Below are 14,736 nucleotides of genomic sequence, written 5' to 3'. Positions count from 1 at the left end.
ATTTAGTTTGTGTATTACTAAGGCTGCAGTGACTTTTTGTTACAGGTGAGACATTAAGTTTATGTATTTTATTACCTTTAGCTCAACTTTGATGACATAAATGTATTCCTATAATGATAGTGATTTTGATTCTCAGACAAGGTGCTGTTAAGTAATAAAGCCTTTATTTTTGTCAGACCTTCTGATCTGAATGGGTGTATTTATGTCATAAAGTAACAAGGCCTTTTTTTGTCAGACCTTCTGATCTGCATGGGTGTATTTATGTCATATTGTAAAGTAACAAGGCCTTTTTTTTGTCAGACCTTCTGATCTGCATGGGTGTATTTATGTCATATTGTAAAGTAACAAGGCCTTTATTTTTGTCAGACCTTCTGATCTGCATGGGTGTATTTATGTCATATTGTAAAGTAACAAGGCCTTTATTTTTGTCAGACCTTCTGATCTACATGGGTGTATTTATGTCATATTGTAAAGTAACAAGGCCTTTATTTTCGTCAGACCTTCTGATCTACATGGGTGTATTTATGTCATATTGTAAAGTAACAAGGCGTTTTTTTTGTCAGACCTTCTGATCTGCATGGGTGTATTTATGTCATATTGTAAAGTAACAAGGCCTTTATTTTTGTCAGACCTTCTGATCTACATGGGTGTATTTATGTCATATTGTAAAGTAACAAGGCCTTTATTTTTGTCAGACCTTCTGATCTACATGGGTGTATTTATGTCATATTGTAAAGTAACAAGGCCTTTATTTTCGTCAGACCTTCTGATCTGCATGGGTGTATTTATGTCATATTGTAAAGTAATAAATCCTTTCATTTTCTCTGATCTCCTGATCTGCTTAGGTGCATATATGTCATATTATAAAGTGATACAATGTTGCATAAAAAAAAATTTTCTGCATGTTTTGCAGCTTAGGCCAGTCATAAATTTAAGGTGCAAAATTTGTGTCAGTAGCCTGAGACCCATACAAAGGTTACTTCTTTCTACAGGAGTAACATTCCCCAGGAAATGTACTTCACATTCATCAATTTTATGTAAACCTTGGTTGCTACATATTTTTGTTTTTACTACTCCAGTTTTGACCATATTGTCATTCTAAAGAAATTAAAATGTCAGTTAATAGAAAACATCCTCATTACAAGTGAATGGAATCATGATATACAGTAAACATAATTTTTACTTGAGACTACTCAATTTTCAATTTTCTGGATGTCACACTGTTTGACACCTTTCCTATTTTGCAGTTACTACTTGTATCATTTCAATTTCTTTGGAAAATTTTATAACAATTTAAGCTTTTAAATTTCACAGATAGAATCCCTTCTAAAACCCACAAAAATAAATAGCACATACCATAAGATTACTAATATAGCAGTTTCTGTGAGGTCTTAAGACAAATTATATTAAATCAAGAATGCTTTGTTAGAATGGATGTGTACTGACAGTATCACTCATCAGAATGGGTGTGTACTGACAGTATCACTCATCAAAATGGGTGTGTATTGACAGTATCACTCATCAGAATGGGTGTGTACTGACAGTATCACTCATCAGAATGGGTGTGTACTGACAGTCTCACTCATCAGAATGGGTGTGTACTGACAGTATCATTCATCAGAATGGGTGTGTACTGACAGTGTCACTCATCAGAATGGGTGTATACTGACTGTGTCACTCATCAGAATGGGTGTGTATTGATGGTATCACTCATCCGAATGGGTGTGTACTGACAGTGTCACTCATCAGAATGGGTGTGTATTGACAGTATCACTCATCCAAATGGATGTGTACTGATGGTGTCACTCATCAGAATGGGTGTGTACTGACAGTATCACTCATCAGAATGGGTGTGTTGTTGTTGTAGGGTTTAACGCCATTTTTCAGTACACGATAGGCTATACATGGCAGCCAGTATTAATGGTGGAGGATGAACCAGGAAAAGCCCCGGAAAGAACCACCGACCCACAAGAAGCTACTGGCAAGCTTTCTCACATACCCACATTAGCCGAATCTGAGACTCGAATTCACGCATACAGAGGTGAGATGGCAGTGATCCGTAATGGTGAGCACTTTAGACCACTCGGGGCCCCAGAATGGGTGTGTACTGACAGTGTCACTTTTCAGAATGGGTGTGTACTGACAGTGTCACTTATTAGAATGGGTGTGTACTGACAGTATCACTTATTGGAATGGGTGTTTACTGACAGTATCACTTATTGGAATGGGTGTGTACTAACAGTGTCACTTATCAGAATGGGTGTGTACTGATAGTATCACTTATCAGAATGGGTGTGTACTGACAGTATCACTCATCAGAATGGGTGTGTACTGACAGTATCACTCATCAGAATGGGTGTGTACTGACAGTATCACTTATTGGAATGGGTGTGTACTGACAGCATCACATTAACATGTTTATCCGTCTGTTAATTGCACCAATGTATGAACTGAATACACAGATCTGTTGGCACATTAAGCATCTGCAAATCAGGATTTACATTTTTAACTAACTTCATCATCCATCATCTGACTTCACCTGGAAGTGTAGGGGATCTTAGAAGTGGGAACTCGCTTATTGCCTGTTGTTTGAACATTGTATTGTACTTAATCAAATCAGAGTATACAATTTTTTGGTTGTTTTTTTTCTTCTTCAGAAGACCACTCACATGTAATGTTTTATTCATGCCAGGCCCAATCTCTTCCAACCTGTGCATTTAGATTTTTAAAATAAATGAATTTTAAGTTCCTAAAGAAGGGGGGGGGGAAGAGAGAATGAAAAAGAAACAGTGAGAGAGAGAATATAATTTTAAAACTATTTTTTTCTCACATTTTAATCATAGAAACATTGAGTGTATACCATATCAATCACAAACATAAATATTTACATGAAATATAGCACTTGTAGTAATAGGATATGCACAGCATTGCAACTAAACCTTTATATAGTGACAGAGTTTGTGATTCAGCAGGTACTCTCTTATGTCATATATTGGACTCAAATGTATTTGTAAAGATAAATTATGGTTGCTGATTTCATATCTGATTTTAATCTGTGAACAATCACACATAGTTTTAATTAGTTTTTCTGCTAGATCTTTTTACCTCTTTGGTGGGTGGTGGCTTGGAGAGGAGATTTTGAAGTTCAGGAGAGGTTCCATAATATTTAGCAGTATGATTTTCCTCATCGGGCACATTCATATCAATGTGAGCATTAATCAGAAATGTGCACATCGTGATATTGTTGTCTATGGCTGCATGATGCAGACAGGTCTGCTGTTTGTTATCAGTGCTGTTGATTAGAGCCCCATTCTGCAACAGTAACATCATGAATTTTTCATTGCTGGTTTTTACGCAATAATGCAGGGGAGTTAATCCATTTAGGTCCCGGAAATTGATGTTTGCACCTGCTTGAACAAGAAGTGTGGCAATATTGAAACTCTGAGCCGATATTGCTTCATGTAAAGGTGTCCTATTATTTGTTGTTAAGGCATTCACATTTGCATTGTGACGAAGTAACACCTGTGCAGTCTCAGTTGAGCCATTTCGAGCTGTGATATGGAGAGGTGACTTCCGAAAAGTTGTAGACAAATTAACATCAGCACCATGGTCAATAAGAACTCGTGCAATATGAGAGTAATTCTTTAAGCAAGCCAGATGTAAGGGTGTTCGGCCCATCACTTTTTCTTTGGAATTAGTGTTGGCTGTACTTCGTCGTAGAATCATCTTGGTGAGATCCATATTTCCCATGTCAACAGTCATATGCAGTGGGGACAAGCTAGTTTTGTCTTTCAGAGTAACATCACAGCCTTTGGAAATAAGAAGTTTGGCAGTATCGTAGTTTTTGTACAGCAGTGATAGATGCAATGGACTCTGACCATTTTCATCAACTGAATTAATATCACTCCCCTTGTCAAGAAGTATGTTGATCATTGCACTGTTATTGCGTAAGAGTGATAAATGTAAAGGGGTTCGACCCCATTTGTCCTTTATATTCACTAAGGCCCCTTTTTCAAGGAGAAGCTTTGTGGCTTCAATTCTGTCCATAAGTACAAGTTTATGTAAAAGTCTAGATCCGGACCTTTTAGATAAAATTTCATTAACATCAGCACCACTTTCAATTAACATCTTCGCAGCTGTTGGATTGCTGTGGATTAGTGAAGTATGTAGAGCAGTCATTCCATTGTTATTTCTGGCATTTATATCCACATCAAGTTCCAGCATAAACTGAAATACAAAATATGGGATTAAATCAAAATAATTATATGGTGTCATATTACCTGTAATTAAAGTTAGAATTTTGAATTTTAATCAGCCATTTCTGTTTAGAAACAAAACTCCCTAAATGTTTACCTGAGAAATTACTCAAAGTATAGTGAATACTCGAATAACTGCTTGTAGAATGTTCCTGGAAGCAAGTTATCTAATTTGTTACTTTCCTTCAAGAATTCACTAGCTTGCATACTATGTTGTTAGTCCTTGTACTGATTAAGCTTCAGAATCATGTAGAAAGTGTGTACAAATAAGAACAACAGATTTCATGAAATCATGCGTACAGTAACATAGATGTGTCCAATATCTTATGATGACAGGTCAGTGTTAATTATTTAGTTTTCATTTGTTTGTTGGATATCTGATGGGTTCTAAAAGACTTTTTATAGTTAAATATTTTTTTTAATCTCATGTGTTCATAGAATTTGACTGTACCAGTTATACAGACCTCATATGAGATTATCCAGAAACAAACACAGTTTAGTTTGAAATGTGATAGACAGTGATTCGCAGGTTTTAAGGAATCTATTATTAAAATACATAGTGTTTAACTATACCATTAACTTGGGTGTAATGTTTGGATAGTCTTGGTTAAACACAGTGGGATTGACATTCAGGGATTGACTTGTGTTGTTATCCTTTGTGTAAACACTGTCTGGGCACATCACTTTCTTCCATTAGTAAATGAATTGTTTAGCACTGACATATGTTCATTAAAATGATAGAAATTGATCCCTATTCTCCAGGCTAAAATAAACCATATCTGTTAGATATTCCATATTGATGAATGGAAAGGAGTTGAAGTGCTGTGTTCGTTTTATTAGATATATCAGTTTACAACACATTGCATTCTGATTTTAAATTTTATTACTACTGTAAGATTGCATTAAAACTTGCCATTTTTGTTAGCTGACTTATTGTTCAGCATTTTTTTCCATTATAACTACTAAACTAACAACTAAATAAATTTTTTAGACTGGCCACATTTTTTTCCCTTTATTTACAAAATTAGTTTACTCAGTTTTGTTTTACCAACACATATCATGTTCCTAATTTAGCTGTAATTACTTTTGACTCCCATGGGCCTGCCTGAGAGTCAGTTTTCTTAATGGTTATAAATAAACTTCTACATATGTTTTTCTTAACTTCATACAATCTTGTATTTTCGGAATTTTCATATATATTTTGTCTTCACTTGTTACCGATATCTGCTTCTAATTTTAATCCAGTTCTTAATGCAACTATTTCAACTACTATTCACATATTTGCATTTAAACTTTGATGAAGCTGTACCTTTAGTAATGGCACTAACCTTTAAAATTTGTGGCCGATAGCGTTTGGCTGTGACATGAAGGGCCGTTGTTCCATCTGGCGTGATGGTAGTGCACACTTCTCTTGAATGATCAGCTGCCATTTTCTGTATCATTCTGATCACCTCTTCCTCTGAGTTGAAGCTGACAGACCTCACCATCTCAACTGCCTCCTCCTCATTCACCTTGTGACCCTTCATTGTGCAGAGGGAGTTATGTGTCACCTCACTTCAATTGAGAGATAGATCCATTAGTTCATCTTAATATGAATTACACAAGATCTCACTTACTCTAACAGGTGCTCTCATGAAATTATTACTCACTCTAAAAAAACTGATCATTAGCAGTTTATAATTTGAAAGTAATTTATTTGAGTTCTTTAATGAAACTAATCATAATAAGTGCTATAATTTACCCATGTTTCTCAGTGTATAATTTGTAATAAACCTTATTTTTTCCCTGAAATTAGACTCCTTCATATCTTATACATTATACATATTTACTGTGTCAGATTTTGATAAGAAGATTGACATTGGGGTAAGGAAACTGAGATAAGGACATTGAGATCAGGACATTGAAATCAGGACATTGGGATAAGGACATTGAGATCAGGACATTTGGATAAGGACATTGAGATAAGGACATTGGGATAAGAACATTGAGATAAGGAAATTGAGATAAGGACAATGAGATAAGGACATTGAGATAGGACATCGAGCACTAACCGGGAAGACTCACACTCCCTATACCAGATCATTTTCAAATTGTCAATGATGGATGGTATACTGACAAAGAAGGGAGCAGTATCATGGAGTGTAAAAATGGCAACAATGAAAAATGCAAATTATGACAGGCTGGAACCTCCACCATTAACTTGTACCTTGTTATCCTTGCCATTGTTTTTACACTACATGATACTGCAGACAGGCTTGTATGTTGTTGAGATCTGGTATATGCCAAGCTACATTGCATCCATTTCCATAAATTTAATTAACACTAAAATGTTTACTAGCTGCACAGGATCTGGGAAGCTAAAGATTGATTGTGTAAATTGCTGTAATATTCATCCCCTTTCAACAGCCAGACTTACATATTGAACTCCCTTGAATAACTATCTCCTTGTAATCCAGCTCCAGTATGTATGCATTGTTAATTAATGCTGAAGAGAAGACACATTTTAGCTCCAAATTCGAAGGAGAGGAAAACTTCATTTATCCCTAGGTATAGAGAGACATGGATTTATTCAACTGAATGATTTGATTGCCTAAAATGTGTATTAGTACATGACGTTACACAGACTTAAAGCCCTAGATTTCAGAGTTTCATCTTTATGAGCAGTAAATTATACCTTTTTTGATGTTATACTTTATTATTAATTTGTTTGCTTCATCACAGATATGGGGCCTTAGATTAAATCAACTTTGTGATGTCAAGTAAAACTCTCCAGTGACAATTTATAGCTCATCAAACTCTTGAAACAATTTTATGCTCACCAATTTGCTGATCCACTTGAAGCAGTATTAAGGGGATAATATTTTATCTTCGGAAATGAGATTTACAGGTATGTTTGCAGGGAAATTGGGTCTGTTTGATGTTTACTTTTGTAGCTATATATGAGGCTACACTGTGATAGGTAAAATCAGTGTATGTATGTATATATATATATATATATATATATATATATATATATATATATATATATATATATATATATATATATATATCATATAGGTTAGAGAAATTGTAATTTGTACTCTTCGAAGATTAAAACCCATAGAGTATGAATTAAAAATTCTCTAACCTGTGTGATAATATTCATTATTTCTATTTAAAAATTCTGTGAATGTTATGAAGTATTTCCCTGTAGGACCCAGGATTAGTATTGTGTGTGTGTGTGTGTTTATGCATGTATACTTGCATGCGTGCATGCATGTGTGTTTGGTCACCCCTCCCTGTGGGCACTTAAACATAGTGCTTGCACTAGACACTCACTTGAATCATATGAATTAGAGATGGCTACAGCATGTATGAAAACCATATGAATTAGAGATGGCTACAGCGTGTTTGAATACCATATGAATTAGATATGGCTACAGAATGTATGAAAACTATATGAATTAGAGATGGTTAGATCATGTATGAAAACCATATGAATTAGAGATGGTTACAGCATGTATGAAAACCATATAAATTAGAGATGGTTACAGCATGCATGAAAACCATATGAATTAGAGATGGTTACAACATGTATGAAAACCTAAGAGTCTCTTAAATGCACAGGCATACAACCTCTGTCATATTTGTTTGCACATCATATCAACTTTCATCTGTATGAATCACCATGGTTGTTCAAATAAAGATATTTACTTAGAATGAACAGGGAAATTCAAAGTCGTAAAAAAAATAAGTGTACCCTTTGAAAATTAGCTGTGTAATGTGATCAGTTTACATTATTACCAAATACCTTATTCAGTTTTTAAAAAAAATCAAAGAGAAACCTTTTAAAACAAACCTGGTAATAAAAAGGAAGACAAAACTTCTTTCAAAGTCTGTAGAACTCAGCCTGGTGAAATGCACTTACACAAACTTGGCCAGAGCAGAACTAAATTACCCCAAAAGTTAAAGTTTGAGCTTGAATATTTTTTAAAAAATTCTTTTGCATTTGGTGGCTTAGTGGTTTTGAATTATTGCAGGTGATCAAACATTCAAAAGTATTGACATTATAATGTTTAAACTTAGAATTAAAATTGTTTGGAATCAATCAAATCATTTGTTTTATAGCTTTTTATCATTTTGCTCATGATTTCAAAAGAAGGACTACTAGTGGGAGAATACCTACTGCTTTGTCTAAGTTTTGGATCTATTAAATATATAAAGCTCCATCTCAAAGCCATTGCATGTATAATTCTTAAATCACATACCATTGTCTCATGCACATCACCTGAAGGGTACACCTTGACCAGAGTGCATTCCTTCCCAATGACAGTGGAACACATTCTTCTCGATCTACTCTCAGACAAGAAGTTGCTTGATGTTAACTCAGTCATGAAGTTTTGTTATGATGTTCCACCACAGAAAAGAATGCAGTTTATATAAATAAAAAATTGTAATCCTTTTATTTTAGAACTTGTACCTTTAATTTTTTATTTGATATAGTATATGTACCTTCTAATTTTAACATTTTGGGTTTTATCATTTTATTGCTGTTTGATAGTGTTTTCATCTCAGTTTTTTACCTTTGTATTTTTGGAACATTATTTATGTAATTGGAACTATATAGCCAGGATTACAAACATAAATCATTTTACAAATTATGTATGGCATGTACAACATCATGTTCTGTTTCATCTACAAATTATTAAGTTTACACTACATGGATAAACACATTTTATTGACTGGTCTGTTGTCATGGCTGCATTGTCCTGGCATGGTAATTTTCTTTTCACATGATATCAACATTTTCAAATTTATCATACAGATAAATGGTCATGTATCAATGAAATGAAAGAAATACAGTAAAACATGTCTTGTGAGACCACTGCTATGAAAGACCACGTCTTGAGAGACCAGGTCCTCTTGCACAGATTTAATGGTTATATAGTGTTATGACCTGTCATGAGAGACCATATTTTTTGGCAGATGGGGTGGTCTTTCAAGACAGGTTCTACTATAGAAATAAAATGAGGGAATGTCCATGTGAACATATTTTTAGATCTTTTCACTCCATACAAATAAATGAAAGTTCTTAATTTTCCTTTTAAGTTTAGGCTTTTATAATAGTAAGGAAATATGAAACCAGTTAATGAAAAATTAATTGTTTACCTATTTAGTTCAAAAGGTGCAAGTACTTACCATGTGTACTGAACTGAACCTCTTGTATACCCTTCCCTGATTTAATTACTATATGCCTGTATTAGAAGCTGGGTGAGTATATTGATAGGTTAACGAAACAGGATCAAGAAAGGAGGAAAATATATGGAACTATTGAACTTGACAAATTATGATAATCTAAATTGAATATCAGGTCTGACATTTTACAGCGCATGAGCCTCACTTACATCCCAAGATTGAATGCGATATTGATGTACCTCAATATCCCGGCTTTGGTGTGGAATTTTCAGCTTTTAAGATCCAGCCAGCTGATTAATGAATTAATGATGCTTCAATTTGACTCTTACCTGGCTAGCAAGTTTCCATTGCTACCCAGTCAAGTATCAATAACTAATGGTTATTTCACATTGATCGCCACATTGGTTAGGCTGTATCACTAAGGCCCACCCTAATTAAATCTGCAGAAATATTAATTATGGTAGATATTGGATTTCTTTCCTGACCAAGGCATTTCAGATTTTAGCCATTTAGGTCAATTTTCAATATTATTTCTTAGGGATAAGAATAACATATGGTGACTTTTTATTAATATGTTAGTGACAGTGTTGTTTATCTTTTAATATAAAGATTTCATGGACTTAACCCCTAATATCTCACTTTTGGTGGGATCAGCTTTCATAATTCCGACAATAAATTACCCGAGACTGAGATTATTGATAGTCACTTAGAGATTTGTGTCATGTTTGATCAGTAAAGTATGTATGTTATAATTATTTTTTACGATTGAACATTGCACTGGCTTGTACAGTTGACATTTAAACATTGCCTTGGCTTGTACAGTTGACATTCAAACATTGCCCTGGCTTGTACAGTTGACATTCAAACATTGCCTTGGCTTGTACAGTTGACATTCAAACATTGCCCTGGCTTGTACAGTTGACATTTAAGTTAGTAGGTTTTCTTTAGCTCTACTTCACTGCAGAACATATATACTTGCTTATACCTCAAGTTCAACTGCAAACTGTACAGGACAAGATCCGCCATTGTATAATGTGCTGGCAGGTCCGGGTCTATGCAGTTTGTAAGAAGTAATCAGTAGAACAGACAATATAGACCCTGATCTTTTTGTGCATTATGCAATGGCAGATCAGGGTCTAATTTGTTTGCAGTTTGACTCGATTTAAAAGCAGTTATACATACACAGTACCTTCCACTAAAATTGCTTATATACACAAACAGTGTCAGGAAAAATATATTCACTTTATGGTTTCTTACACTTCCTGAAAAAAAAAATTATTGAGGCTTTGTTATATTGCTTTTGTTTGAATGCTGAATGAGAGTCTCTCATTAAAGAATAATTTCCTGCAAAGTTAATTTTGTAGTGTTCCTTGATCCAGCCTTTAAAAATTCAGTTTTGGATTCGCAAGAATAAGTTACCAGGTGTTATTTTGTTTGATGATAAATAAATCAGATTATAGTTTTTGATTTAATCTTTGAAAACATTACTTGGTTATCCGCTCTGAAACTTAACATAGACTTTCTAATTAATGATACTTCTTTTTAAGCTCCATAAAAAATTGTTGTCATTCTCTTATATGATTTTCACAAGACAAATATCTGACCATTGAATTGGATCATTTGTCACAAATTATTCAATGATTTTTGATCTGTATAACACAATATCATGAAATATTATAAGTTGTTCTGTAGCAACATTGCAATGTACATGCATCATTAAGTCTTACATTTCTTAAAATCTCACAGTTTGTTGTACTCAGAAGAAATCAGATGAATGAATCTTGTCAGAAAATATAAAGCAATACTGGATCAAGCATCAGATGAGTGAAACTTGTCAGGTATTACAAAGCAACTCTAGATTGGGCATCAGATGAGTGGAACCTGTCTAATAATATAAAGCTACACTAGATTGGACATTAGACAAGTAAAACTTGTCCGACAATATAAAGTAACACTGGATTAGACATCAGACAAGTGAAACATATCAGGTATTATAAAGCAACACTAGATTGGGCATCAGATGAGTGGAACCTGTCTAATAATATAAAGCTACACTAGATTGGACATTAGACAAGTGAAACTTGTCCAGTAATTTAAAGCAACACTGGATTAGCAACTTATGGTATCCATAGATATTATGCGGTATATTTTAAATATTTCCTATTTGCTTACTGGTACTGATAATTGTACAGTACACTATCATTCACAATTACTAATTTATTAAATATACACATAGTACAATCATCATAATGACCTCTAAGATGTGTGCAGGTTGTGAAAATATAACTTTCGGTATGTACTCACTTATAAATCGAGTCCAACTGCAAATTGCACAGACCCAGATCTGCCAGCTAGTAATGTGCCAGCAGGTCTGGGTCTGTGCTGTTTAATAGGAGTAAGCAGTAGAACAAACAACATAGACCCTGATCTGCAGGCATATTATGCTATGGCAGATCAGGATCTTTATTGTTTGCAGTCTAACTGGAATTATAAGTGAGTTCTGACTGTATGCATTTAGCAGAGAAGCTGAGAGTGCCATAGCACTAAATACTGACCATTGACCCTTTTGATTTTGGACAATCAATGTTGTCACTAAGGTCCATGACCTCACATAAATTTATTGGATTCCATATTACTTCTATTGAGAAGTTTCCAGTATGATAGAATTGTTAACATAAAGCACACTTTACAAAGTAAATCCACAGCTAAGATTTGCAACTGTTCTGTAGCACACCAGTTTTATAAAGAGGAGGTTACTGCCTTTGTAAAAGTGTTAAAGCTGCACAGGATATACATAAACAAATTCCACTAGTTTCATTAAATGATTTGACTTTGCTGGTTTATTTACTTGCTAAAAGGCAAAAAAATTAAAACTCTTGATGTTTTTATATCACTGAGATACTTTGGTTGAAGAAAATACTGTTGAGGTTTCTTGGTTCTGGTTCTTAATTGTTTGATTCTTTCATATCAGCAACTTCCAGAGTTGAGAGATCTGGAATATTGAAAACTTATGTAATACATTGGACCTCAGTGTTAAAATGGAGAATAAAAAAAGCAAAAGTTAAAAAAAACAGCAGAAATTCCCCTCTTTCCTACCTGATAAAGTATCTTTGCTGTTTTCACATTGGAAGTTTGAACAAATTATATAAATTCCATTTTTTATGACTTGAATGCCTTTTTTCAGTCCTGTATATCTTTCACACCAGTTTATGTTCCTTATGATGAACCTGAATTGACAACCATTTCTCCACTGACTAATGTCATTATTTATGATTGACTGAAATGTACATCCATTTTCCCATTGAAAGTGATGTCATTAATTTTGCAGTGTTATTTACCTGTCCCGCCCTATCTGTTTTTCACCTATCCTTCCCAGGTATCTTGCTTGTGTTGGCGTTTCCCTATCTACCTGCTTGGTTGCTCTCCTTCACATGTCCCACCTTATAATTGAAGCACTTTACCATTTAATACTTCCACTTCAAACAATTTTCAAGAAATAATTTAACATGTCCAACATTGGCCCCTCTCTCCATTGACAAAATTTTGACAGTCTTAAAAAGACTTACATATGGCATGTTCATGAATGTTTGGATTAAGAATCAGTCAACAATTCTTAAAGTGGGAGCACTGTATGACAAATATTTTAGTTTAATTCCCTCGGTATATAGGCCCTATTCATCAGATCAATGTTAATGATTCCTTATATAATGTTTATTAAGATCATTAAAGGTTACATCATTACTTGCTAGAGTGGTTGGGATCCAATTATTTCTTCATGCATTATATCAGATAAATGAATCAAAATTTTCAGAGAAAAAACTGAAATTGAATTCGTACTGTGTAGAGAAATCAAATTTCAGTTCAATAAGTCAAATATAAATCACAGAAGCTTGTCTCTTGATCTGAACTAATAAAACTTGTACTTTTATTAATCAAATTGAAATCTCTGGCAAGCACTTCACAATGATTTCTTTTAACTAATTTGGTGTTCTTTTCATGTTATGGCTGAAAGTAGTTAGGCATATGTAAATTCAAGTTTGGCTGATTTCAATGGTGCTATTGTAAGAAATACACAAAGCTGTTGAAAGCATGCTCGCTATGGGTGAACTAGACTCAAAATGGTATTGCTCGGGGATGTGGGGCTTTTGAGTGTAACAATAACGTTATTATCATAAAAGTTTTATAAGCTGACAGATGATATATATCCAGCTTTCTAGATTCTTGAGAGAGATATAGGCATGAAATGATTAAATTGCATTCAGTTATAATGGTTTCATTTAAATTACATTCAGTTATAATGGTTTCATTCAAATATCATTCAATTATCATGGGTATATTCAAATATCATTCAATTATCATGGGTACATTCAAATTACATTCATTTATCATGCATACATAAACCATATTCAGATATATATATATTGAACTCCCACACATAGCATATACATGCAAGACATCTTCAGGTATTGATGTTTTTGGAAATCATGCAAGTTGAAAACGGGTCCCAATAGTGCCATGAATATATATATTGAAACCAAGCAGTTTAAACCAAGAAGACTAGAAAAAGACAGCCATGCACAGATAAAATTATCCTTTGCAGCCAACACATTTTCTTTTAAATAATTCTCTAAATTTGCTTAATAACCTCTAATGATTACTATAAGAATGAAATATCCAGGATATAATTTGCGCTTATGTAAATTTACATAAAATAACAGATGTCGTTATGGCTCATTGATTTCTAGGTCAATACAAATATTGTCCAGTATCTGCAACAAGTTGAAATATACTAGTTGAAACATAATAAATTTAAAGGTTTAATTCCTGTAGAAACAGCCGTATAAATTTTTGCAAATATAACCATTTTTCTGTTTTATTTGTTTATCTTGTCTATGTTCTGTATTTGCCTTTGAAAAAGACTCATTAAAGAGTTGAAAGCATGCAGGTTAGTTAGATACCAATTTTGCACTGATCGTTGTCACTTTATTGCATTTATCTTGATCAATCCCTGACAAACGTGATCCCTTGCTGGATCCAGTGCACTTGAAAGGACTGTTATCTGCCATATGATATGTATTCTTTTATATATATATATATATATATATATATATATATATATATATATATATATATATGGAGAAAATACATTTCATTCAAGTTAAATAATTTTTAATTTGTACTCTACTGAGACTTAAACCCAGATTTACAGGTTATGTCACCAGTCACCTTACCTGTATCTGCCATACCCCTTGACTAAGCAAACATCCCCCCAAAAAGGATGGAACAAAGTCACTGATATATGAAT

General features: G+C 33.7%; 2 protein-coding genes across 9 annotated transcripts in view; one reads left to right on the top strand and one right to left on the bottom strand.

Annotated features, from left to right (window-relative positions):
- LOC149806589 (uncharacterized) overlaps positions 1–14,736 on the top strand; it is a 255,709-nt gene that overhangs the window by 171,624 nt on the left and 69,349 nt on the right. The window lies entirely within an intron of this gene.
- Positions 2,817–12,898, bottom strand: LOC149806590 (uncharacterized). Of its 3 annotated transcripts, none has more exons than XM_089955272.1 (3): positions 12,770–12,898; positions 5,585–5,810; positions 2,817–4,227 (listed from the first exon to the last, which is right to left on the bottom strand). In XM_089955272.1, the coding sequence occupies exons 2-3, from the start codon at positions 5,780–5,782 to the stop codon at positions 3,076–3,078; spliced, it is 1,350 nt and encodes a 449-aa protein (XP_089811398.1). In that variant the 5' UTR covers positions 5,783–5,810; positions 12,770–12,898; the 3' UTR covers positions 2,817–3,075. The 3 variants fall into 3 exon arrangements, with proteins under 3 accessions (XP_089811398.1, XP_089811381.1, XP_089811388.1); XM_089955255.1 differs by lacking the exon at positions 12,770–12,898 and adding an exon at positions 12,528–12,688; XM_089955262.1 differs by lacking the exon at positions 12,770–12,898 and adding an exon at positions 6,673–6,930.

The sequence above is a fragment of the Sinohyriopsis cumingii genome, chromosome 1 (genome assembly GCF_028554795.1).
Source record: "Sinohyriopsis cumingii isolate HCF-2022 chromosome 1, ASM2855479v2, whole genome shotgun sequence".
NCBI classification, from domain to species: Eukaryota; Metazoa; Mollusca; class Bivalvia; order Unionida; family Unionidae; genus Sinohyriopsis; species Sinohyriopsis cumingii.
The sequence above is the reverse complement of the archived record's forward strand: the minus strand, read 5'-3'. Positions and strand labels throughout refer to the sequence as shown.